The 26,597-nt window shown below is 54.0% G+C and overlaps 1 protein-coding gene across 4 annotated transcripts in view; it reads right to left on the reverse strand.

Moving 5' to 3' along the window:
* The window catches only part of Shank2 (SH3 and multiple ankyrin repeat domains 2), a 505,735-nt gene that overhangs the window by 224,148 nt on the left and 254,990 nt on the right, over positions 1–26,597 (reverse strand). For all 4 annotated transcript variants that reach the window (XM_074050929.1, XM_074050919.1, XM_074050915.1 and 1 more), the window contains one exon: positions 25,588–25,701. In XM_074050929.1, coding sequence (XP_073907030.1) covers positions 25,588–25,701 — 114 coding nt within the window. The remainder of the gene's footprint in view (positions 1–25,587; positions 25,702–26,597) is intronic.

The raw sequence follows: 26,597 nt of genomic DNA on the forward strand, positions 1-26,597 counted from the left end.
CTGAGGCCACTGGCCCCCCACTCACACCCTCCCCCAGCCAGGTGGGTAGGCAGCCTGGCTGCCTCTGACTAGTCTCCCGCCGCTGGGGTCTGGGTGGGTTCCATGAGCCAGAAGGGCCAGAGTACAACCCTGCGCTGTGTCATAGCACAGAGGAAGGCGTGGCGTGAGTAGAAGAGGAGGGCACTTGTGGCCTGAGCCCCTCCCATTAGGTCCCATCTCCCAGCTGGTTGTACCGGGGACAGAGTTCACAGCACAGGAATTCTGAGGGATACATCCCCAGGGTGGGGGACAACAGCAGATATGAGCTCATGTTGACATGGATAGCAGCTCTCTCTCACACAGGTCAGCTTTGCAACATCCATGAAGCAGGCCCTGAACCAAAGGCCTGGGGTCAGATCCAGGTTCTAAACCTGCTGGGGACACCGCCCCCCTTCTCAGGCCCCGGCCCCCTCTGCCAACTGGGCACCAGCGAGTTCTGACTCTCAGATCCTCAGGGAGGGACAGGAAGAGGCTCTTGGGACAGTCCCAGGCTGCTGTGTCTACATTCGTACTAGATGAGACTGCTGTGGTGTGTCCTCCACCCCCCCTCTAGTTTGTGTCCCTTTGTAACCACGACTACAAAAGGAAAAGCCTGGGTGCAGCCAGCTGGCACTGCTGGGCAGTCTGCCGTGCTTGTTGATCAGGGGTTCACGCTCGGATTTGTTCCCTTTCTCTCTCCCTCTCCCCGCGGTGGGGAGCCCAAGGCTAGCTATCTTTTCTCTTCAACTAAACCAGGCATTCCTCTCCCGCTTCTTTCTCTGACCGCTGGAAGGAGTAAGTGCCTGTCCAACAAGACACAGAGTTCCAGGGATGCAGCTCCAGTAAACTGGGGGGTAAAAAGCAAGGCCCTGCGTGGTTTGGATGTGCACTCCATCACGTACCCCAAAACCGAGCTCCTAAGAGTCCCCTTAAATACCAGACATCTCTCAGAAGAACGGTAGCTTTGAGACAGTGGACCGTGCAGCCCTCACTGCTTGGCAAAATAAATAAGGCTTCACTTCCTTTCATCCCAAACCCGTCTGATGACTTGTGAATGACACCGGGTTCAGAGGACTGGATTCCCAGCGATGTCTTTATTAGACAGTATTTATGGCCTTGCCCTATGTAGGAGGGGAATGGGGCTAACAGCAGAGTGGGGCCTCCCCAGGTCTGAATCCCAGCTTTGCCACTTAGCAGCTGTGTGACTGGAGCAAGCTGCCGCTACTGTCTAGCCTCAGTTTCCCTAAATGTAAAAGGAGAGTAAAAGGGCAGCCATATCAACCCCTTTGGGAAGGAGTGGCAGCAGGCCACCCTGAGGCTGCCATCCTGAGGAAGCCCACAGCAGCTGCAGGGGCTCCTGGATCTGCTGAGTAGCTGGGACACCCCGCCTGCTGCAGCAGCACCCGTGGGCTTTGCATGACGCAGTGGTTTGTGGGGAGGACCCCAGCCTTCCCTCTGGGAGTCAAAACTCAGCCTGAGCGGTGGAGTGACCTGTGACAACAAACCCTGGGTGTGGAGTCTCGAAGCTTCCCTGGGAGAAACAGCTCATTGCGTGACTGGCCGGTCCTGGAGGAGGAGAGTGAACTCCATCCCCTGCCCAGGGCACATTCTCGGCCTGTGCATGGACTCCTGTCCTCCTGGGTGTCCCTGCTGTGTCACTGTGACAACCCTCAGATGAGAGGGCAATTTGTGTCCCTCAGAGGCCCAGAACATGTAGGCAGCATAGGGAACACTGGTATGCTACCATATGGACTGGCATGGGTTTCCTAGGACTGCTGTGACAAAGGACAGCAAACCAGATGGGTTCAACAGCAGGTGTTTGGAGGCTGGAAGTCTGAGACTCCTCTCCACGGGCGCCAGGGGAGAATCTGTTTCAGCTTCTGGTGGCCACCTGCAGCCCTTGGTGGTTCTTGGCTTGGGTCGTATTACTCATTATATGACTGTCTCCCCCTTCCCCATCTCTGCCTTTCTCTCTTTTCCCCTCCCTTTAACACAGGATTTGGCTTCACTGCCCAGGCTGGCCTTGAACTCCTGGGCTCAGCTTTAGCCTCCTGCCTCAGCCGCCCAGTAGCCGGTCCAGTTAACACAGACGGGCATGAGCAGGAATGAGAAAACACTGGGGCCACAGGTTCCACTCCACCAGATGGCTCATGTCCTGGCCAATGAGATAACGGCCCCGTGTCCTCCTTACAGAGCCTCTGCCAAGGTCTGGCACAAGCCTTGGGGCATAATGACTGCTCTACGACCTTCTACTGGTGGCAGAAAACCAAGAAGACAGGAGGATCAAATGTGCAGGTGCCTGTTCCCAACTTCTCAAAGGCGCAGGTGTGTGGTATCCCCCACCTAGACAGCCACAGTGCATTTGGGGAGGGCCTCAGATTCCCACCACATGGTTACCCTACCCTACTGATACTAAAATCCCAGGCCCCCACTTCCACACAGTTGGTCCTTACCCAAACTGCCTATCTCCTCACCCCTCACAGGTGTGCACCACCATTTGTTGAGATGGGGTCTCACTAGCTTTTTGCCCAGACTGGCCACAAATCATGATCCTCATGATCTCTGCCTCTTGAGTAGCTGGGATTACAGCTGTCAGTCACTGTGTCTGTCCCTTTTTGTGTATTCTTTGCTGCACCTAGAGCAGTGTCCTAATCTTAGATGTTGTACCCCAAAACTGAGGGACAACTGGAACACCCCATGCACAGAAAATGATATTAACAGATGCTCCCAGAGACCGGTTCTCTTCTCCTACACAGACATGCGTCTTGGATTTTTAGGGGCCACCCTAATCTTATCTCCAGATTCTGAATTTAATTATATTTGCAAAGACTCTTTCTTCCTAAGGCCATGTGCACAGAACCTGGGGGTTGAGAGGTACACATGTCATTCGGGGTCCCCATCCAGCTCACAACAGTGCTCTCATAAGCACTGAAAGGATCCACACTCAGCCCTGAGTTGGCACAGAGCCTGGTCCGCCGGTCCTCCAGCTCGGTCTCTGGGGAGTTGGACAGACATGGCCACAGTCCCCCGCTTCCAGCTACACAGGCTGGAAGTGCACAGGGGGAAGTCACAGGGTGTCTAACTCAGACAGGGTGGCAATGTGCGGGGGACAGGGCTGGGAAGAGCCACCTGTAGCCAGCGGCTGAGGACGAGCAGTTGACCCAGACCAGGAAGCTGACTGGGCAGCGCTGTGCGTGGTGGGTATGAGGACACCGCATAAGCCCAAGGGGCTGCCCTGCCCTGGAGGATGCCTGGGGAGGTGGAGAGGAGGGAGTACGGCCACCTCGTCCAGTAGGAGAGGCCAAGCGGGGTGAGGGTCACAGGATACTTCGTGTCAGCTTTCTAGGTCTTCTGGCAAATTCAGTGAGGTTTCCGCTGTGGGCTGAACTGCACCCCCTCCCCACTCTCCACTCAAATACTGAAGCCCGAGTCCCTGTGTGGGTGGCTCTGGGTGCCCATCAGGGTTAGGAGAGGTGATGCAGTGAGGCTTCTTTGGTAGGATGAGTCTTTATAAAAAACCACCAGCCAGCCAGACACCCACCCCTCAGCAGTGTGAGAGCACAGCAAAAGGGCGGCTATCTGCAAACTAGGGCATGAGCCACCCCTGCCCCAGCCAGATGTCCAGTTTCCAGTGCTGGGAGCAACATGTTTCTGTGGCCTGGACTTTAGGCCATCAGCTGAGCTAAGACACCACTGCCCCCACCCCTGCCCTGCCCCAGGAGACTGGCCATTTCCACTTGGGATAATGAAGGTGGCAGACGGTGTCCACAGGAAGGCTGGGACCTCAGCAGGTTCCCTGGTTCCACCTCTAGAGAAAAGGCTGAACCCTGGACACGGGCCACCCTGCTTTTCTGTGTGTGCCAAGCACTCGGGGACTGTCAGCAGCCAGGTTCCCTGTCACCAGGTCCTGCTGGGGCCCAGGTGGCTATGCAGATGCTACAGGCCCAGAGAGCACCCCTGGAGCCATGTGACCTTGACAGGTGGCCCTGGGAGTAACCAGCATCCACAGTGGCTCAGCCCAGCTCGCTCAGCAAGAGCCCAGGGGTCATCTGAGTTCCTGGGGCTGTGAGAACTCCAGCCTCCTCCACCTGCCAATACCCACTCACAAAATTTTCACTTACACAGCAACACCAAACCTAAGCCAGGCTGCTAGTTACAGGAGCTACAGTTTTATACACATGGACTGAAACTGGCTTGTTTTTATTTTAATTTTTTTTGGTGTCCTGGGGATTTGAACTCAGGGCCTTGCAATTGCTGGGCAGGTGCTCTATCACTCGAGCCACTTCACCAGTCCTTTTTGTGATGGGTTTTTTGAGATAGGGTCTCACAAACTTTTTTCCTGGTCTGGCTTTGAAACTTGATCCTCCTGATTTCTGCCTCCTGAGTAGCTAGGATTATAGGTGTGAGCCACTGGCACCTGGCTTAAACTGGCTTATCTTTAAGTCACAGGAAAACTGGGGCCGTGCTGCTCACCACCCTCCAGAGGTAGGGGATCTCCTGGTATTCTTTCTCTCAGATTACCAGACACTAGCACCCAGTGTCCCCCAGGGAACCGAGGACTGAGGAAATACAGGCTGTGGTGGTGGAAGGCCTAATTCAGCCTGTAAGATGGAGTTTATGGGAGGCTGGGCTGTGAGTACAGAGCAAGGGGCTCTGTGCGGGGCTCAGGTGGTACAAGGTGCTGCAGGCTGGGCTTAGAGACGGTGCCAGGGGCCACCCCTCAACCCCTGCCCAGTCACTGTGTGACAAGGCTGATGACCTAGCACAAGATGGGCCCAGTCACAGGTCTCTGGGTCCCCAAAGCAACAGAAGCCCCAGCCCCTCCTCCATTCATGCTGTCTGGGTGGCCTGGGGATCTGTCTCCACCAGGGATGGTCCCCTGGAGCCTCTCAGGTAACAGTCACTTGGATAGGAAGAGGTGGGGCAATTGTCTGAGTCCATTTCCTATTGCTGTAACTGAATACCCAAGCCTGGGAAATTTATAAACAACGGAGGTTCTCATGGCTCCTGGTTCTGGAGGCTAGAACTTTAAGAGCATGGTTCTGGATCTGCTCGGCCCCTAGTGAAAGCCTGGAGCTGAGACACCACAGCCAAGAGCAAAGGTGCAAGACAATGCAAGGGGACAGCTCAGGCTTCCCTTCCTCTGCTTAAAGTCACTGGCACTGTCACGTGGCCCCACCCTCATGACCTCATCTAACCCCAGTCACCTCCCTCTGCCACCTCCAAATGCCACCAACACATGGGAGCAAGTTCCCGACACATGAACTTTCAGGGATACATTCAAATCAGAGCAGGGATCAAGCCTGTTTGCCCTCCCAGCAGCAGCCTGGAACGTAGTCCCCGTGCTGCCTGGAGGAAGAAGCAGTGACAGGTGGTGGCCTGGTTTGAGATGTGCAAAACAGGGGCAGGAAAGATGGCGCCTTCCTAAGGTTGTGCTAGTGGCCAGGCTACATGCTGGGAGCACACTGCTGGCACACCCGAGGCCTGGACACGCTGCCCCCCCGACATGGCCTTCCCACCAGCCACTCGGCTCTCCCCATCCCCATCCCTGCCTGGGCGCCTGAAAGATCAGGGCGTGGAGGGAGAACCGCCCTGCCCCTGTGTGGGCTCTGGATTCAAGCCCCACCTCTGTCACTGTGTGACTTGGAACAAGTCACTTAACCTCTCTGAGCCACTGTTTATTCCTGGAGAAAATAGAAACCATCCAGTTTTCAAGGGTCTAAATGACAACGGTAAAGCCTAATGGAAACTGTTCATTGAGCACCTACTGAACAAAGCTGTGGATGGGAACTCCTCATAGTTCATAGTTCATAGTTCATAGCAAGGCACGACAGCCACCGGGATGGAAGGAAAGAAGATGGAGAGGGAGGAGCACAGAGTAGATGGAGGGAGGGATATGGACAGGTGGATGGGTGGGTGTGTGGCTAGGTGGATGGAGGGGCAGGTGGATGGATGGTAGACGGTGGATGAATGTAGGGTAGGTGGATGGATGGGTGGACAGGTGCATGGATGAGTGAATGGCTGGATGGACAGGTGGATGGGTGACAAGTGGATGAATGGGTGTATGGATGGCTGGATTGACAGTAGATGGGTGGATGAATGATTTTACAGATGGATGGGGTGGATGGATGGATATATAGGTGGATGGGTGGACATTTGGACAGGTGAATGGACATACAGGTAGATGGATAGATAGGTGAATGGATGAATGGATGGGCAGATGGGCAGGTTAATGAATGACAAATGGATGAGCAAGTGGGTAGATGGATGGATGGATGGACAGTAGGTGGGTGGATGGATGGATAGACGGTTGGATGGATGCATGGATGGATAGGCAAGTGAGTGGATGGATGAAAGAATGGGTGGATGGATGGACAGATGGATGCATGGATGGATGGATGGGCAGATGGATAGATGGATGAATGGATGGATGGGTGGATGGATGAATGAATGGATGAATGGATAGGTGGATGGATGGATGGGTGGACAGGTGGATGAGTGGATGCATAGGGTGGATGGATGGATGAATGAATGGATGAATGGATGGATGGATGGACAGATGGATGGGTGGATGAATAAATGGATGAATGGATGGTTGGATGGATGGATGGACAGGTGGATGAGTGGATGGATGGGCAGGGGACTGTGCACCTCCTCTCCTGACGGTGTCCTAGGCCCTGGGAGGGAAGGGTTGGTGTATAAGAAGACAAGCCACTGAACAGACCCCAGGGAGTGGGGCTCCAAGGGTGTGTGTAAGGAAGAATGGGGGGTGGAGGCAGGAATTAGGGCATGAGGATGGTGGTGGAAAGGAAGTGTGGGTTCAGTCTGTCTAGAGTCCATTTCCCTCTTCCTGAGGAAATGTGGAGGCCCGAGCTTAGTCCAGTACCCTGAGTGAGGACAGACAGGCAGGTGACACAGACCTGCTCAGAGGCTCCAGCTGCAAACTTGGCAGGTTCATGAGATGGGGTCAGGCTGGGCATATGATTCAAGACAGCCTAGTGAGACTCAGTCCTGAATCCTCTTTTGCAAGGATCAGAGAGCGGCGTTCTCTGCTACGTACACTTGCCTGGAGCTGCTGGTAGTCACCTCCCCATGACCCAGGGAGAGCTGGCCTGAGAATGGCGTTCACACAGAGAAAAGAAGTGGAAAGAGCGTCCCAGGGCTCTCAGCACCTGGATCCAGTCATGCCTGAAGCAATCTGTCCCAAACTTAAAAGCCATTAAATTCCCCTTCGGCTGCTATCAGGTTAGGCCTGAGTCTTGTAATTTGTAACAAGTCCTGGCCTACACAGAGGGAAGCAGGCTCTGACCCAGGAAGAACTCCCAAGGTGACAAGCACTCTGGCCAGGGATGCTGGCGTGGCCAGTCTAACACTAAGCAGGCAGCTCACCCTGGGCGCGTGGCCCCCTCCACCGGCTCCAGTCTCCTATGTGGGATTTGTCTCTTGAACCATTACAACCTTTTATCAAGTGACATTTTGTGCCTGACACCCTCAGCCACTCTGGAATGGGAGGGATGGAAGGTTGCTTGGGTGGAGGGTCCTGGGGAAGTAGGAAGAAGGGCATGATTCAGGATGTACTGCAGCAGAGCCGCCAGCTTCTCACTCCTCCAATATCCACGCACCACTCATTCCCTGGTAGCAGGGTGCCTGGAATAAAAGTAGCAGCTCTGAGCCTCCTTTGAGATTCTGTTATGGTCTGCAATCCACAGTTGGAAGCACAGTGGGCCATATGCACATCGTTAACACAAGGGAACTTTTTTTTGGCCCTTCTTCCTCTACTGGAATATAAACATAATGGATGGAATCTAAGCAACCATCTTGAGCCATGAGGCGGCCTATTAAGGATGACTGAGCAGCAAGAAATGAAGAGTCTGGGTCCCTGCAAGTTTGAAGCCTCCATATCAGCTCTGGGGTGCCTTCCTCTGTCTTCTTTAACTCAAGAGAGAAATAAACTATCTATTTAAGCCATGGCTTTTTAGTGTTTTTCTATCACATGTGGCTGGAATGAACCAACATGGACAACTGCGAAGAGAGAGGAACACCTCTCTCTGCCAAGAGAGGAATAACTGTGTGGCCAGGCATGGTGGCACATATCTGTAATCCCAGCTACTTGGGAGGCAGAGACAGCAAGATGGCGGTCAAGGCCAGCCCTGGGCAAAGAGCAGGAGGTCTTATCTGAAAAACATCTAAATTAGAAAGGGCTGGGGGTGTTCCTCGAGTGGTAGAGCACATGCCTAGCAAGCTTGAGGCCCTGAGTTCCAATCCCAGTACCACCGAATACAGATCACTAGAGAGAGGAGAGATAGAGGAGATGAGAGACAGAGGAAAATATCTGGATTTTTGTGTCGATTTGAAAGCATCTTTTTTGAGTGAGTTCTATAGCAACACCCTTCTAACACCTCCAGGCCCTGGGTAAGTCAGCAAACTCGTTCCCGCTCCTAGGCAACCACACGGCCGTTTGCACAGACCGGAGCTCGGCACACGGAAGCAAAGGCCCGGAACGCGGTTCTCGTGCAGGGCGGGTTGCTCCTCGCTTGTGCAAGGTACCTGTCGATTTCTTTCTGTTTCATAACAACTCCATTTTGTCACTCTAATTTTAGTGGCAATGTTTTTGTTCCAATCAGTGATCATTTTGGAAGAGCTCTTGGCAGACAAAATGACAAGCAGGTTTTAAACGGCACAAGACGATTTTTAACCACCCTGAAATCTAAATCTGTCTCCAGCTGGTTAGTGCTCCTTAGGAGATAACTAGCTGTGGCCAAGACATGGAGTCCATTCTGCGAGGCCCACGGCAGGGGTTTGCGGAGGACCTACTGTGTGCTGGGCAGGGCACAGAGGTGCCAGGCAGGGTCCTGGTCAGGGGACAGGGACACCGATGGGGAAGTGTGGACAGACACACACTGGGCACTGCTATGGCCTGCAGGAAAGGTGCCAGGCCAGGTGGTGGGGGACGCTTGTCTTACCGCCGGGCCCCTGCCCCTGCCCAGGAAGCACCGGTCACATGAATGTCACAACTTGGGATCAAGTCCAGAATGTGAGAAAGGTTTACAGTTTCTCAAGAAGTGAAACAGGTAGGTGTATACCCGAAGAATAACAACCAGGAAAATGTCTCCTTACAGGAGAACACCGCTTCACAGCAGGTGACAAGGCGCAAGCCAGTATGCTGGTCAGCAGGAGTGCAGACCCCAGTGTGTGTGACATTCGTCAGCCATAGAAGGAAAGAGGCCCTGGCACGCGCTGTAGTCGATGGATCTCAGGGACAGGACAAGAGGGAAGGGAGCCAGGCCTAGAGGACCAACTACATGGTGCATGAGTGTGCAGGACCAGCAGGGGCCACTCAGGAGGCGACATGCACGTGGTGTGGCTCAGTCCCCTGCTGTCTATGCAGGTGAGGGCCATGCCCAGCAGGTGGATTTGTCCAGCTGACAGGTGTTCACTGAGCATGGACTCTGCAGGGGACGCCAAAGCTGTGACCAGAGCTGTGAGCAAGACAGACAAAATTGCACTATCACAGGAGACAGACGAGAACAGAGCAGCCTAAACAAAGTCAAGTCTTATGGCCACAGAAGCTTTGAGCTCCAGAGAAGGCCAGGAGGGTGGGAGGGGCACTGGAGCCTATGGGAAGGAAGCAAGGAAGGGAAGGAGGGAGAGAGGAGGGGAGGGAGGAAAGGCCTTGGAGGACTGACTGAGCTGCCAGGAGCCAGCACACGCAGCCAGGCAGGAAGGGCATTTTTGTCCTGGGGATGGCATGTGCTCATTGTTCTGAGGCTGGGATGCAGTGAGGGGCACAGGCCTGGCCAGCTGAGGGTGCCCCAGGCAGTTGCAAAGCCTGTCCCACAGATGGAGATGGGTGCACCTCAGGAGCCAGGCCTGGGGAGGGACCGTTTTTCTGGCCTCTGGGGTCTCGAGTCTGCCCACATGAGGCTGCAGCCTGTGCTCCTGGCTGATTGAACAGCAAAGGAGGGGAGCAGCCATGATGGAGGTTTCCAGGCAGGCTGTACTTGTCAGAGAAAAAAGGCTGGGGGAAAACCTCAGGCAGCAGGAAGCTGTGGGGAAGGAAGTGGGTGGTAGCGGCAGCAGGGTGAGATGGAGCTTGGCTGCTGAGGTCTCAGCCCTGCCTCTGGGTTTCCCGGATTGGCATCCCGAGTGAGAGGACAGGGCTGACATGTGGCTCTGGACAAGCCCCTGCACTGCCCGTCTGTAGGCTCCATCCCTTCTCTCTGGTTTCCAGCAGCTGGAGGGAGGGACGGCAGGCAGGCATCTATAGTCTCTTCCCTTCTGCCCCTCAGCCTTCTTGGACCTGCCCCTCACACATTTGTGAGCACTGAGCTAGGCTCCCAACGGAACTTGAAGTTTATAGGTGACAGCCTGATACCCCAGCTGTGGCTACCACAGAGGTCCCTCCGATGGAGTGCTGCCAGGAGGAGGCCTTCACACAGATGCTGAGTGGAGGAGCAGAGCTTGTGGTCAGGAAGAAAAGGCAGAGGGAAAGAGGGGTGGAGGGCTTCCCACCCTTGCTGGCCAGGCATGTTTTGGGGAGGGAATGAATATATTCCTACACTGCCCATGCGCAAAGCCAGGCCGGCCTGAGCTGGCGACACCAGGCTTTCCCGGTCACATGGCTTCAGGTGCCTTTACCTGTGTACGCAGGGCACAGCAGGGCCGCATTGTGTGGGATGCTGTGGACAGCCCCCTGTCTCGGCTGGACATGCTGTGCAGGTGGACTCTGACCACCCATGCACTCAGGTAGATTTGGGTCACCTGCTTTGTGAAGCGATACCAGGTGCTTTCCAGGGCCAGCTAGAGCCCAGCACAGCAGAAAGAGTGACTATCTGTAGGAGAGGGAACTGGACCCAGAGCAGGCAAGGGAATGCCCCCAGCTCCCTCATGCCACCCAGGCAGAGCCAGGACCATGTAGGCAGTTCTGTCTGTACAAGGGCTGTTCCTGCAGATGGCCCTGGTGGTGTCACGTGCTCAGAGTCACAGCCATTGGTCCAACAGGCCATCAGACATCACTCCCCTAAGCAGCCCTGGCCCTGCTCAGCCAGTGGGGCCCCTGGAATTCCTGGATTGCTCACTTGAGCCCTGAACCAGGAGCCAGGCTGGGTCTTGGTCCCACCTGGGTGGGAAGCGGGTCTCCAAGGGGACCCACTTCACCCAGGTCAGGAGACAACAGGCATATCCAGCTGCTGCTGTAGACCTCCCCAGAGAGCAGATGTCTCCCCAAAACAGTGTCACATGGGTGGCCCAGGACTTACTAGCAATGGCCTCACGTCAGCAGCTGGGGCTTGACTCTCGGGCCAGGTGCACGCTGAAATGTCTTTGCTTCCCTGAACGCAATTCAGTGCCAGGCTCTCCTCTCTGGGATGTGGTTTCATTCCTGACTGACCTCTGGTAAAATAGCAGTGCGCGAATGACTGAATGAGTGGGTGAGGGGCTGGAAGTGGTCCCCACTAGGCTTCCTTCAGTGGGGAGTGTGGCCTGCACCAGTGACGGCCCTGAGAGCCTCTGCTCCTGGCGTAAGTAGGGCAGCCTGATTCACTTGGTCTCTTTTGCTCTTGGAAGTGTCCCCATTTGGATGACAAATGAGTCGGTCACCCTGGCAATCAGACTCCTTCTAGGACCATCCACGCGCAAAGCCGGGAGCTTCAGGAACAGGAACTGGGTCAGGTCATCACTGGGTTCTGTATCTGTGTCAGAGCCCAAGGTCAGAGCTCTGTCCCACACAGCACTGGAGCCATGCATCCCCCATTCTGTGTTGCATGGACTCACCGTGTACCTGTGCTACTGCAGGGCCCTGGGGCTCCAACATGTGCAGGAAATAGTGTGCATATGTGTAAGTGTGTCCTTGTGTGTATGTATGTGTTACAAAGAGATGTGACCACATGGACACGTGCACCAGTGTGTTCTCTGGCCCTGGCACACCACGCAGCTGGGGGAAGAGGAAAGTCCTTCTCAGCTTGGTGTTTGGGTTGCATGAACACTGGTTGGGAGAAAGTTCTAGTCTCGGCTGCAGTTTGCTAGGTTGGACCTAGAACTTGGGCCTCTCTCCTTTCCCTCAGGGTCTTCCTTACAAATAGAGCCTCCAGCCCAGTTCTGTCTCCAACACAGGAACCTGGTGACACACAGGGAGCTGAGGCAGGCTGCCAAGAACAATGGGCACATGCCCATCATCATCCTTGGCCTCTCCTTGCATGGTGAGAACTTGCTGAGAGCCAGCCAGGGGCCAGGCAGGCCCAGGACAGGCCCCTGCTGACCTTGGACAACCTATCTGGACATACATCACCATCCTTGAGGAGGCCAATGGGGCTGGCTGCAATGTGTGGCCAGGAAGTCATCTGACCTCCAGGACCTGATCTGCACAATAGTCCTCTGGACACAGTGCTGGCCAGTTTCTCCCTTGGAGGACACAGGGACAATCCGGTGCTGTGAGAAGGAGAAAAGGCTCTGCAGGGAGGGTGCAGGTGGCATTCATTTCAGCTCCTCCAGACCAACCACAACACGGCCTTGCCACCTAAGAAGGAGACCTATGAACTCCTCCTATGAGCTTGGTGGCTCCCCCACCATCCCTCAGGGTTGGCCAGCTTGCTCATTGCTGGATCCATAGGGTCTGGGCATCAAGCCAGACAGTTCCTACAAAAGGTCAGCACTGCTCTCCTCCAGCTCAGCACACAATCCCAAAGGAGAGGGACACTGGCAGCATCACAGAGGGAACCTTGCAGAGACACGGAAGGCTGGCCACATGCCTTGAAGCCAGCACGGAGGGAGACAGTGGTTCATTCCTGGGCCCCTGGTGAGGGAGAAGCAGCCTGGGAACGTGGGTCTCCATGGAGAAGCTCGGAAGTAGCTCATTTGCGTGCATGTGGACTGTAATGCTGAAACCTTCTGGACTCAAGCGAAGGGCACATTTGCATCTTGGCCGAATGAGCAGGGGATGACTAGGGGCACATTCGTGGAAGTTAATAACGTGTGTGGAGCAGCTGCGCTGGGTTGGATGACATTCCTGGGGGATCTGGCAGCATTTTGCAATTATTTTACAAGACAAACGCTCAAATCTAAACCAAACGACCTATAGGAAGGGGCTGCAGAGCAGGGCTGGGGGCTTTGCGCACGTCCCCAACTCAACCAGGAGAAGACAGAGAGTGGCTGGGCTGCTGGTCAGGTATCCACTGTGGTCATGAGGGACTCAGGCAGATTTGGAATTTGGGGGTTCAATAAATAATGCTCACTCCCTGGCCAAGTTGGCCTGCAAGGCACCAGGACTCTGAATCTGCTCCTGGTCTGCCATCTCGGGGGGCCGTGACTGCCCATGGGAGTCCTCAGAACCAAGCAGACCCCAGAGGTCTCAGTTTCCAGGTCCTTAGCAGGAGCCATGGAGGTGCCATGTGGTCGACAGCCCACTGGGCCAGTTGTAAGGCTTGGTGTAGGATGAGTGGAGACCCTTGTTCAAGAAGGAATGGGGACAGGTGGTAATAGCAGAGCATCACATAAGTGTGGGGTCACATGGCACCGGGTACTGGCTGGGATGCCAAGCCCTTCCGGCTTGAGGACATGCACAGTCCGTCTCTAAGTCCCTCTCCCCAGTGCCATGGGCAGGTCCCATCTTTACTGAGCTGTGGAGAGCAGAACCCAGAGGCACCTCTGGAGCCCCTAGTAGAGCCCAGCAGAGGTGCCCACACCCACCCAGATGCCTGCAGGACTCTCCTGAGGACAAGACCAAAGGGATGTCACATGTGTAGATCAATGGATCCTGCAGCTCAAAGAATCGTGTTCCCGAGGAGACGGGGGCTCACGGCACAGCACAGAAGTAACTGCAGTGTCACAAAGTGGGGGCCTGGTGAAGAGACGGGCCAGTGTCACATCAATATCACATCCGTGACAACCAGGAAAAGCGTTTGAGAGAGTATTTCCAGCCACAACATGACATCCTTTCACTTACGCAGGACTTGACTGAGGATGAACTCAGCCTCGATTACTAGATGTTTGTACTCAAAGAAGGCCAAACCCTCACAGGGACTGTCAACACAGCAGTGTGCTTGTCAGCTCCCCACCACCGCAGCAGCACCCGACATAACCGTCTTACGAGGAGGAGGGGTTGACTTTGGCTCATGATTTCAGTCCATGATCACTTGGTCCCACTGCTTTTGGGCCTGTGGCCATGCAGAGTATCATGACGGAAGTGTGTGGCAGAACAAGCCTGGTCACCTCAGGGCCAGGACACGCACAGAAAAGAGAAACAGACGGTGGCCTAAGACCTCCAACTAGGCCCCACCTCTTAAAGGTCCTACCCGCTCCCAGTAGCACCAGGGGTTGAGGCCAAAGCCTTTATTGAACACGTGGGAGACAGGGCTCCAAGCTCAAGCAGGTAGGAGTAGGACTGATTTTTCTATTTTCTTCTTACAGTTTTCCAGGTGTCCTACAGGAGTAGGTACTACTTGCATAATAAAACATTTAAAAAGTTTTAAATGTTGCAAACAGCCAATAAGCACATGAAAAGCCACTCGCTGTCATGCGTACAGGGAAACGCACATGGAAACCACACTTAGAGAGACACCCACAGGAAAGGAAGTGTGGTGAGGTGTGGAGAAAGGGGACCGGCCCGCACCAGGGATGGGAACAGAAACCGGGGCAGCCGCTGTGGGAAACAGTCCTGCAGGTCCTCAAAAGGTGAACATAGTGACCTTAGGGACCAGCAATCCCGCCCCCAGATCTCCACTCCAGGACTAAGCGGGTGCTTCTGCACACAAGTCCTCACTGTGGCACTACTCACATCAGCCAAAGGGCAGAGACAGTCACGTGTCAGCCAACCGCTGAGTGGATAAGCCACGCGTGCTCTATACGCACACGCAGCAGTACATGAAATGCCTGCAGACAGCCGGCAGATTAGGGGTTGGCAGGGGCTGGTTGGGGAGGGCGGGTGTGACTGATGTGGCCACCAGGTTTTTCCTGGGGTGATGGAAATGTCCTAGAATTTGACAGTGGTGATGCTCCCACAACTTTGCGACGATATTAAAAGCCTCTGAATTAAATACTTTAAAAAGAGCAAAACCCCAAAAAGTCGGGCCACATCTGAAGTCAAATTAGACAGGGAGGGCTAACCATCAAGAATTCATTCTGCAATCTGATCTGACTACCGCCGTGAAGATTCTGGAAGCTGCCTTTGCGGAAGATGCGTGCTGACTCCAGGTACACACACGCATATACACATCACACACACCTATAAACCCTGCTGTTTCCTGTCCCATCCCCCTGGCTCCCCTACGCCAGGTCCCCTAGGAACTCAGACTCCTCCAACATCCTGGGGTTTCTGTGCCTGCCACGCTGGCTGGGGACAAGGAACACACAGAGCGCCCTCCTAGACTGGCTACATGGTTCATGTGAGCAAGAGTGTGGCCTTCCCAGACCCCTTTCCATATGCACGTCTTAAATTTAATCCGCAGTGTGGAGGTTTCCTCGTTAGCAGCATGCAGCCCCCATAAGCCAATGTTTATTCATAATCTCCGAATCTGTTTGCTATCGTCTATTTCAGAGGAGCCAAAAACAACATCTCCATTCACCAGCGGAACACCATATGACAGCCTTCATTTTCCAAAATGAGCCACAGTGCCCTGGTGGGGGTGGGGGAGGAGGGGAGCCCTGGCTTTCGTCTTTGTCCCAGCTTGAAAGGGGCTTCTGGCCCCAGATCACTGTCCCCAAAAATGGGTGTCCAGGTGCCAAGTGAGGAACTTCATGTTTGTCCTTAACGTGACCCTGGTCTGACAGGGGGCACAGCAGTGGAACCACCCACATGTATATACAGGAGCATTTGTTTCTTGTCAGAGCATGACATCGGTGGCCTTCTGGAACACTCAAGAATCTAGATACTCATAGCACGGCAAAAAGGACAGGTTAGCTACCTTTCCCAGAGGGGTGCCCACCCCACCCCAGGACCATTCCTCTGCCTTGGTAAAGGTGGGGTGAGGCTTGCAGGTTGGATTCAGGAGGCAGGGCAGGGCAGGCATGCAGTGTGAGGCCACGGAGTCCCTGGGTTAGTTGACATGCTACCCTAACAACCCCAAGGGGAACAGAGCAAAAGAGAGTATGGCTGGGAGGCTGAAGATGCTATGGTAACTCCTAGATCCTCCCACATGTCCCTTCCTGACTGCTGCTCACAGACTCAATGGCTTCAAAGACCTCCCACTGGGCATATTGGAGGCTTTAAAATGGGAGGAGTGGCACAACTGGAACTGGGGGAGTGTGAATGAGAGGTAGAATGGGAATTTATAACCATCCCCAAGCAAGGCCCCCTTCATCCATCCATTTATCCACTCATTATCCACCCACCCACCCACCTACCTATCCACCCATCCACCACCCATCTATCCATCCATCCACCCACCCATCCATCCACCCATCCATCCATCTACCACCCATCTACCCATCCACCCACCCACCCACCTATCCACCCATTCATCCACCACCCATCCATCTCCATCCACCTACCCATCCATTCATCCCTCCATCCACCCACCATCCACCTAACTGCCAATCCATCCACCCACCCATCTCTCTACCCACCCACTTTTCCACCCATTTCCCAGCGCTTTCTCCATGGCAGGCCCTGTGTGGTTTGTGGGAGTACCATCATGAGCCATCTGCATCCTTCTTTTCTTTGCTCTCTGGGAGAGCTGCCCACTTTGCTCATTGCACCTCAGAAATAGGTATTCACAAGCTAACGTCCAGGTGCTCACTCCTGATACCCTTGCCCTGCACCACTGGCATAGATTAAAGTGGCTCTAACACAAAGTGCCCAGGCCCAGCTCATCAGATACTCTGAGCAAGCTGCTGAAAAAAAAACACGTTCCTCAGGCCCAGCAGACATTCTGGATTTGGGGTGGAGGAGCCCAAGATCAGCACTGCTTTTCCATGAATGAGATTTAGGGTCAGGCCCTCCCTGTGCACACACAGCATCCCATGGTGTCTGAGATGTGGCACACAGGATGACAAGATTCGAGGAGCCAGACTGAGCCCAGTGATTTTCACAAGGGATGCGTCTGCTCTCACACAGCCCTGTGGCAAATCCAGCGTGGTCACTGACATTTCGCAGAGCTGGAAACTGACTTTCAGAGAGGCTGCAAGGAAACGGTGGTGCCTTAGCCTGTGGTCCTTAACAGAGCCATGAATGCGTGTTCACCTCTGCTCGGATCCTCAGAGCAGAGGATGGACCTTGAGGTGACCCGGGAGGGGATCATACGGGAGATGAACGTCAACCACAGAAATGACTGTGTGGGGCAGAGCTGGCTTTGGGTCTGAGCCTCCTCACCCATTATGGACGAGACTCCTAGGTTAAGCCCCTGACCCACACGGTGGCTATGTTTGGCGACAGAGCCTTGACTCAGGCGGTTAAGGTGAAATGAGGTCACGGGGGTGGGGCTCTAGTTTGAGTAGGACTGGTGTCCCTAGAAAAGGCAGAAACACCGGGGGTGCCAGCACACAGAGGGAAGGCCATGTGAGAATGCAGTGGGAAGGGGCTGTGTGCGTGCCTGGGGGTAAAGCTTCAGGGGACTCAGCCCCTCCAGCCTTCAGCTCCTAGCACTGGGGCAGTGAGCTCAGGCTGTGACACTGCTGTGATAGCCAGAGTCAACTAACATAGCATTCTTCCCTGCTTGCTGGTCTGCCCACCGTGGCCTGGTGAGACAGTAAGAATGTCCTCCGATCTCTGCAAGGTGACTTTGCACAGGGAACTGCAGACATCACATCCTGCCATGGTAAGAAGGGCAGGGTTGGTAGCCAGCATCGTCAGGTTGCTATGGCAACCCAGAGCCGGTCACCACCACTGCTGGGAGGAGGCAGGGAAGGCCTGGGTCCCACAGCAAAGCCAAAGACCGAACCCTCCCAATGTGACCCGATGCAACACACAGACCCAGCAGAACTCTATTTTGGGGGCAAACCCAGGCTTGGAACTGGTATTTAAAACCCTGAGCAGCTGCTTAGGAGCAGCGGCACATCCCTCCTCCCCAAACAGTCCCGAGTATATATTTTAATAAAATGGCGTAAAAGAAGAGGGGAGGAGCGCTGGATGAATGTGCAGGTTGTTTAACAAACACAGTCATCAGCAGCCAGCGCCGTGAGCCTTCATTTATTTTATGTCCCGTTAGGGAACAGCTAGCAGCTCCTTTGGAGGCTGGATTTGTGCTGTATTAATATTTTAGATTACAACTGTGCTAACAGAGTCATTTGCCTGTATTTTTAAGTGCTCTAAAGCGTTCTATTTTGGAAGAAGCCACCATAGCCATCGTGATGCCTTTTGGGTTCACGCTCATGGTGATTACAGAATGTCTCTCTCATAGTGAGACTCCCCGTCAGCCCCAGCCCTGTGGCAGGGCACCAACCAGAGCCACCCAGACAACAGGGGGACAGTTCCCACACCGTCTTTGTTGCTCTGGGAAGGCTCGCTATTGCTTGTGAAAGTGGGTCACGACAATTTCCTCTCTGATTTTCAAATTGCTGGGACACTTGGCCTCCCTGCCACTGCTATTACTGCTTACAGCACCCTGACTTTTCTCGACACCCCATCCTCCCTGCGCCCCTGACCACATCTGGCAAGTCCTACTTCCTCCTATACCCACCCCTGACCGTGGTGGCTCGTTTCAAGGGGCCATGATTCAAGTCAGCCTCACTAGGACTGTGGCCGAGTTAAGCAGCCAGCATAGAGCCAGTCTCTCTGCTAGACTTGGACATCTGAGGACATAAAGTCTGGGGATGCCAGGGACCACCTGAGAGGTGATCTGGCCAGAGAATGAAGCCTCTGTGGAGGGAGGAATGGGCCTAAGGAAATAAAGAGATATCCTTGTGGACATCATTTGAGCACCTGGACCCAGCTATGCCTGAAGCCAGACGACCTTTCACTTGTATAAATTAACAGATTACTTTTTGGAGGACAGGGATTAGAGGGAGCTCTGGGGTTTTTTTAACTTCCAGTTGAGAGTGATGATGACTACAGCAGCTCCTACATTGGCACATGGCCAGGGAGAAACCCAAGGTGAGGAGCTGAAGGTTAGGCTTCTATACCAGCCCTGCCACTGGCCAGTGTTTGTCACTGAGCAGCCACAAGTCCAGATTCCTGGCCTCTGAAGAACAGCCTGAGCCCTACAACAGGGTTTGTTCAGTGGGGATCTACAAACCCCAAGTTGTCTCTGGGAACCCTTTAATCTCATCTGTAAAGTGCTTTGTGCAGACAAGAGGATTGATGACACACTTACACTTACATTTATGACCCTCATGCTTTGCTCTGGTAATTCACGTTTTTGTAGACTGACTCTCAATTTCATAATACAAAGTCATTTCCAACATGGCTAATTTCCCTCTTAAAGGTGAGCTATGCATCACTGCAGTGGGACCCTTCTGAACACTGGGGTAACCACACTGTTCTTTTTCTCGCCCTCTGGGTTGTGTTTTGTGCCAGCTCAGTTGATGGGAGTGAGGAAGGCGGGGTTCCTTTAATTAGGAACTTACAAGGCTCTGGGATTCTGGACCAGTTGTTTAAATTTCTCTGGGGCCCTGATTGCTTATGTGCAAAATAACAATGACAGTATCTTGTAGGGTGGTTTGAGGGATAAGAGGAAAACCATGTGAAATGTCTTGCACAGGGCCTGCCACCTGAATGGGCCCAGGTCAGTGGCGGCGGGCGTGTGTATCTGGGTCAAGCTCGTTGTCACTGTGTTCCAAGACAGGCCTCGTGTGTGGCCGGAGCCCTCGGAGCACCACGATGCCCATCCCTGCCACACATCTTAAGTCTCACACCCAGACAGCTCTGGGAACCTTCTAAAGACCTGGCTGCCTTGGCCAAGGTTAGAGGCTTGTCCAGATGAGGGGCCTGGCTCTATCACCCCCACCGCCCCAGGGCTAGGTATCCAGCCACAGTCATTCCTGCTCATGTATTTCTGAAGGGAGTGCTTTAGATGGTCTAAAACAGGAAGCGGGCATCCCTGGCTCAGGCGGGAGGGAGCCTTCGTGTTAAATTAAGCAGAAAGAAGGAAACAGCAGGCCAGGCAAGCTGGCCCTGCCGCCTGAACAGGCTCAGGCCTGCCTCTTCTGAGTGACAATGAGGGTCGGCAGCCAGGGGTGTGCACGCAGGAGTCCCTGGCCTTGCAGGGAACAGTAGCCACAGTCTGGGAACAGACGTCTGCAGTGCACATCTGGAAGGCTTGCTTCCAGAGTATATAAAGAATAATCTCCACTCAGCAAGAAACAGACCACCTGGGGGAAAAACAGGCAAATGACCTGAACTGGCTTCTGGCAGAAGAAGGGACACACTAACACATTATCACACACAGCAGTGTCAGCCTCAGAAGTGACAAGGGAAATGTAGATGAACAACATGGCAACAAGTGGCCACACACCCACAGGACGGCAACGGGCACCTGCCAGAGACATCGGGTGTCTCTGCCGTCCATCAGCGGTGGTGCGTGTGCGTGTGTCTGCTCCTGTGTGCGTCTCTGATGACTCCCTGCAGAGTGTGTGGGGTGGGAAGTGGTGCAAAACTGGTCTACAGGGGCAAAGCCGTGTTCTCAAGGCACCCGCCACATCAAGAAGAGAATTTGAGGATGGGATGGAATTTCAGGAAGTACAGGGGCATCTAGAAGGTTCCTGGGATGCAGACAGCATGGGGCAGGATGGGTACCATGGCCTCACCATCATCATTACCACCACCACACATCCCCCTACCACCATCGCCAGCCTCATCCTATCTTCACCACCACCACCACTATCGCCATCACCACCATCACTATCATTGTCACGACACCATCCCCCACCAGCATGTCACCATCATCACCATCACCATCGCCATCACCATCACCACCATCATCTATACATCTGGGTGTAGTGGGCAATGAGGGCAAAGGCAGCTGAGCGGCACACTGTTCTCACAGCTGACTGCTGGAAGGACAAGTACGCTGACCCGCCTGCCGCCTGTCAGAAGCGCACGTGTTCTGAAGGAGGCATCTCAGGACTCGATTCCCACTAGTCTGCAGGGTGCGGAGCAGAGCAGTCAGGGGATGACTCTCAAAGCCAGCGGATGTGCTGAGCTGGTTAGACGCGTCCCTGTGGACAGGTGGGGCCACTGGCAAATTAGAAAGGAGAGTCCCCAGCAGGGGACTTTATGGGGCAGTCCCCATAAAGAGACAGCTTGGAAACTGGACACCAGGTTTAAACTCCACCTTGGACACACTAAGTCACAAGATTCCGGAAGCCCGTTCTGCAGGGAACCCCACCAGGTCACTTCCTTGAGGGTCACTGCAACTGTTTAGAGGACCTGATTCCCAACATGGTCTGGCAGTGCAGGTGGCTCAAGACACCCCCAAATCTCACAGGGTAGACTACTGAATAGCTCCCAGGAGCGAGGTGGAGTTAAGAATGTGCCACCTTACACCCAAGGCGTGGCCATTCGGCCACCATTCCCTCCTCAGCTGCTCTCTGGTGACCTGATTCTACCTGACTCTGGAGGCTAGAGACAGAGACTCATCGTGTCCCTTTTCCTCTGTCCTCGAAGGATGGTGTCCAGCAGATTCCCACTCTTGGGGCATCCCCGATTTCAGTTCAGTTTTAGAATTCTAAGAAGGAAGGGTCCAGTCACTATCCAGTCCATCTGAATTCAGAGATGGGGAAACGGACACCTTTGAAGGAGGAGGGGGCTCCAGGACCCAGTAGGGCAGTGGTGGGTGCTGTTCCTTCCTCCATGTGGACTGTGTGTCTGTCACTATCAAGGTTGGTCTTATGTGTCAACCTGACATGAACCCAGGTGTTGCTGTGATGGTATCTTTGTTGATGTGGTCAATGCAATCAGTTAACAAAGGTAAAACTTTCCCCCAATAACATAGGTGGGCCTCCTCTAACCAGGTAAATGGCCTTAAAAGCAAAACTGAGGGTCCAGCTGTGGCACTGGCCCCAGCCTGAGACTCCCAGCCTGAGGACCGGTTCCTGACTTCACACTTGCCAGCCCCACAACTGTGCGACCCAATTCCTTGGAATGAAACTCTTCATACAGACATTATGTCCCCACCACTCACAGCCATGGCCACATCTTGCTGGCTCTGTTTTTCTGGAGAACCCGATTGACACAGCCACCACCAGGAGATGGCTTCTGACCGAGGACCACATGGCCTGGCCCCCCACAAGGGTGGTCACAGGTAGTGATGTGTGTCCCTGTGGTGTCCTGCATGAAGGGCGGACACCTCTACATGGTCATGCTGGCTGGCTGGAGGCAGAGGATCCTAAGGCCCTTGAGTGTGATGGTCCCACGAAGGAACGGACAGGGACCGTCAGTCATATGGCAAAGAAAACCAGCTTGCCTGCTGAGGAGGAGAGCTACACCCTGTGCTGACTGGGCAGGGAGAAGTGTGCACTGCATTACGTCACCAAAGTGGTGGCTAACACACACAGGGAGCAGGTTTGAGGGTCTAGATCACAGATGGCTTCTTTGTCTCCTGGCCTAGTGCAGCATCACCTTTCAACGGACATGAGGACCAGCACGCTCTGTCCTAGACAGGCACTGTTGGAAGAGCAAGACATCCCTGATTTGAGGAACTGAATTCTAGGGGGATGGGAAGGGGATGTGCACATGTTTAACCATTAATTTCCAGAGTGTCACCTCCAGGATAGAACCCCTCCATACACACAGCACCATGGGCCCCAGCAGCCCTTGGACAGCACTCCTCCGTGCACACGGCACCATGGTTCTGGACTGCCCTTTGGTTTCAAGTCCATAGGCTGATGCATGCAGAGGTGAGTTTTTATAAATTGGGGCACACAGCTGTCCCTCAGCATGGGAAAATAAAAAATATGGTTATGACCACCCCTAACCCTTTACTGCATCTTCTCAAACCTTTATTTCAGATGAAATCTACCCAGAGACACCAAGTGGCCTGTGTGAGGGAAGTGAGCCAGGAGTGGCTGACCTGAGAATGGACCCGTCTTTCTCTCCAGGCAAACATAGAGGGGTCACACTCCAGGATCCCCATGGGAACTGCGCCGTGACGGAGGCTGCCTAGACTTGGGCACAGGCCAAAGTGTAAAGTATCAGAAGTTACAAAGGACAGGTCACAGCCCAGCAGGCCACTGGCCTGCCAAGGCGCACACAGGCAGGGAGTGGCCATGCTGGGCTGGTAGCAATTCCCGCTGGCTCCTCAAGGTCAGAGGAGACACATGACAAGTGCCACAGTGCCTGCCACCCCAGAACTCAGAACTGACATTATAGTGAGTGGGCACCTTGAATTTGAAAGACGTTAACGACCCAGCTGTCGGTGGCACCGAGTGGAACTTGTAGAGTTTGATCCAGCAATCAAGCAGGGCCACTACTTCAATTTGCAAAACACCCTGCATGGCCACTTTTTCATGGGGTCATTTGTCCCTTGAATCATTCACCTATTTCAATTAATGTTCCTGAGTGGGATTTGCCAGCCACATTTTCATTGTAAAATATTAAAAAAAAGTGGTATTACACAAAAGAGAAAGAGCTTCCCGGGGCTCAGACAAAGCTGACCTTGTATGGAAAGAGCTCGTTGGACGGAAACACTGAGAAACTATTTTGTGCCCTCTTTTGGATTCTATGCATATTCAAAGTTCTGCAAATTTCCAATGTCAAAAAAAGCTACAAAGCACTAACTATGAAAGACAAACACACACAAGTTTGATTTCGTTTGGAATTTTAAAAGCCTCTCTACTCATTAAAAGACACAATTAGAAAATGAAAAGGCAAGTCACAGACTGGGAAAATATTTGCAAAGTTATCTGACAAAGGATTAATAAACAGAATATATACAGCAAAAGACGCCTTCAAACCTGAATCAAAGAGTTAAGGATCCCAATTAGAAAGGAGAAAAAACGTGAACAGGTACTTCTCAGAAGACATTATACACATTGCAACTAAGCTTACAAAAGATGCTTAATTACAAAAGTCACCAGAAACGTGCAGATGACGTCACAATAAGAAGCCACTTCACACCCACCGGAGTGGCTAAGACCAAGATGGATACCAGCCACTAACAACGAGAGGGCAGAGCACCTGGAACTCTGCTGGTGGGGGTGTAAAATGCCACAGCAGTTCAGAGAAGTGTGTGACAATTTCCCAAAAAATCAAACCCATTTCTATTGTGTGACCCAGCAGTTGTCCACTGTTCTGTGGACAGAATTTGTACAGAAACTTTCCTATCAGTTTCCTTTACCTTAGTCCAAACTGAGGAGTAACTATTTCCGCCAGGAAAAGGAACGCTTGCTGGTGGTGTTAAGCACACAAGGAAGTGTTGCTCGGACCTAACAACTATGAGCTCCCCGCACCTGTGGCAAACAGGTGGGCATCAAAGGCTTTGGGATCAGACCTAAACGTATCTGTAAGATCCACACAGCAGAGCAGGGCTGGGGAGCAGGGGCAGGGAAGACACTGTCAAGGCCTTGCCCTTCTCAGACAAAGCAGAGCGGGCAGGCTGCTTACAGGACAGGATGGTGTAGACCAGGGCTGGACAGGCACTGCGGGCCAGGAAGTCCAGCTAGTCCTAGGGGCTCAGTGTTCCCATCGCTACATCCGGCAAAACCTGCTCCTGCTGCCTCATCACCATAGCACCCCATCTTCTCTTGCAAGGTCCCTTGTGGATGTGTCTCGCCTGGACACCTCACAATTCAGTCTGGTGTCTGGGCCTGGGCACGGGCAGCCTGGACAGCAGGGGGGCTTAGTCTGGCTGGACCCCACCGCCCAAAGCCACATCCTCAGAGTGCACCAAGGCAACCTCAACAGACTGCAAAGCCAGGCAACCTGAGGGGACCCGGTGCAAGGTGACGCTTCTGTGCTTCCCACAGCGTGTGTTTTTAGGCCCTTGCTGGCCCAAGCCAATTTACCTAGGGGTCAGGGCTCCCTGCTGAGCATCTGGACCTCAGAACAGAAAGAAGGGCATGTCAGAGCTGAGTTCAGTGGTGACGGGTCCACGCACGAGACAGCAATGTCAGTGCACTCAGAGGGCGTGTGGCCACTGCTGAGGGTGCACTGTCAGTCTAGTCTGGCGGTCCACAAAAGCCAGTGCAGATCACACATGCGAACACAGACGCTGGGGGCTCCACTCCCCGACTCTCGGCCTCCCTATTTTCCCACGCTGTTTCACGAGTGGTCTCCTGACATCATCAAGTCCGACCTTTGCCACCCATGTTAGAAGGCTTTCCACCTGGGCAGCATATGGGGAAGTTGTCAGGGAGAGGCCAGGACAACCTCAGCTGCATGTGGCGCTCCGGGAGGGCACAGGGCGTTTTGTCCATCAGTGGGGAGCTGCCTGTGTCTTGACACCCATAAAGGAGGTGGACACGCACGTATACTCAACCTGCCAGGTCATCCTGGATGGCAGGAGCACATGTTCCAGAGTTTCTGGGGCACACACTGAGCCCCATTCCCACTGAGAGCGTCCCTGATGTTCCAAAGATCTGAAGAATCCCGATTTGCAAACAACCTCAAACAATGCAACCATGGCTCTTGTTGACACTTCTGGGGAGCAGGTGTGTGTCCCCACCACGAAACCCAGGTCTCGGCGCACAGCGAGGCTGCCTTACCTGCCTGGCTATCCCTCGGCTTGCACTGTACCTCTTCCACACACTCGGCCGGGAACCAACCGATGTGACCACGGGCGCTGCCTTCCCAGAATCCGCCCTCGCCAATGCTCAGAACTGGAGACAACAGAAGAAGAAAGGTGTTAGCTAGAAGGACATGAGGACTGAGGAGGGACAAGGCACTAGGCAGAGGGAGTGAGGGCTGGCATGCCCTCACCCAAGTCTGCAGAACCAGTGGCTCAGGTCCATTCATCCATGGATGAGGGAACCTGGCAAAATATCCCTCAGAGAGCACAGTACTAAAGGACAAAGCCACTCCTGCCCGCGGCGTCCTCTGCCCTGTAGGTGACGGGAAGGGAGGAAGCCTTGGAGTTCCTTTATTGTTACCCGTTCCATATCGTGTGTCACAAGGCCTGATATGCAGGGCCACCTGGCACCAACTCTCCATGCCCTATGTGGGTCAGGGGAGTGGGGTCTGGATGTCCTCACCCTCGGTGACTTCAGATGGAAAAAGAGGGGGCCACCGCCTCCCAAAGCGAGAGAGAATGCCAACATCCTGCTGCCCTCCCATCCTGGGGGCTGGAGGGAAGAAGGCTGGGGAGAGAATCTGGGTGCTGGTTGTGTGGCACTCCTAAGACCGCTTGAAGAGAGGGGCCACAGCGCTCACGGGGTCCTGGCAGGCTGTCTGATTGTGATAGTGCCCTGGACTCAGCATGGGAGGGCCAGAATGAAAGACCTACTTGGACAGATTGAGCCCCTGGGGACCCCGGCCCTTTGGCATGCTGGCTGACTGGTAAAGAACCTATCCTACTGCTGGCAAGGACAGGCTTCTTGCTTACTTTTGGCAGGAAGAAACCAATCCTTCAAAGAGAAGGGAAGATGGCCACATAGTGGCCTAGGGGGCCACTGCACACAGCCAGACAAACCCAGCCTGCAGGACGGGGAGCTGCTCAGCCCACGCTTAGGACACTCCCCACCTGGGCCACGTGCCAGGTGCACAGTAGGAACGAAGG

Source organism: Castor canadensis, chromosome 1, assembly GCF_047511655.1.
Source record: "Castor canadensis chromosome 1, mCasCan1.hap1v2, whole genome shotgun sequence".
NCBI classification, from domain to species: Eukaryota; Metazoa; Chordata; class Mammalia; order Rodentia; family Castoridae; genus Castor; species Castor canadensis.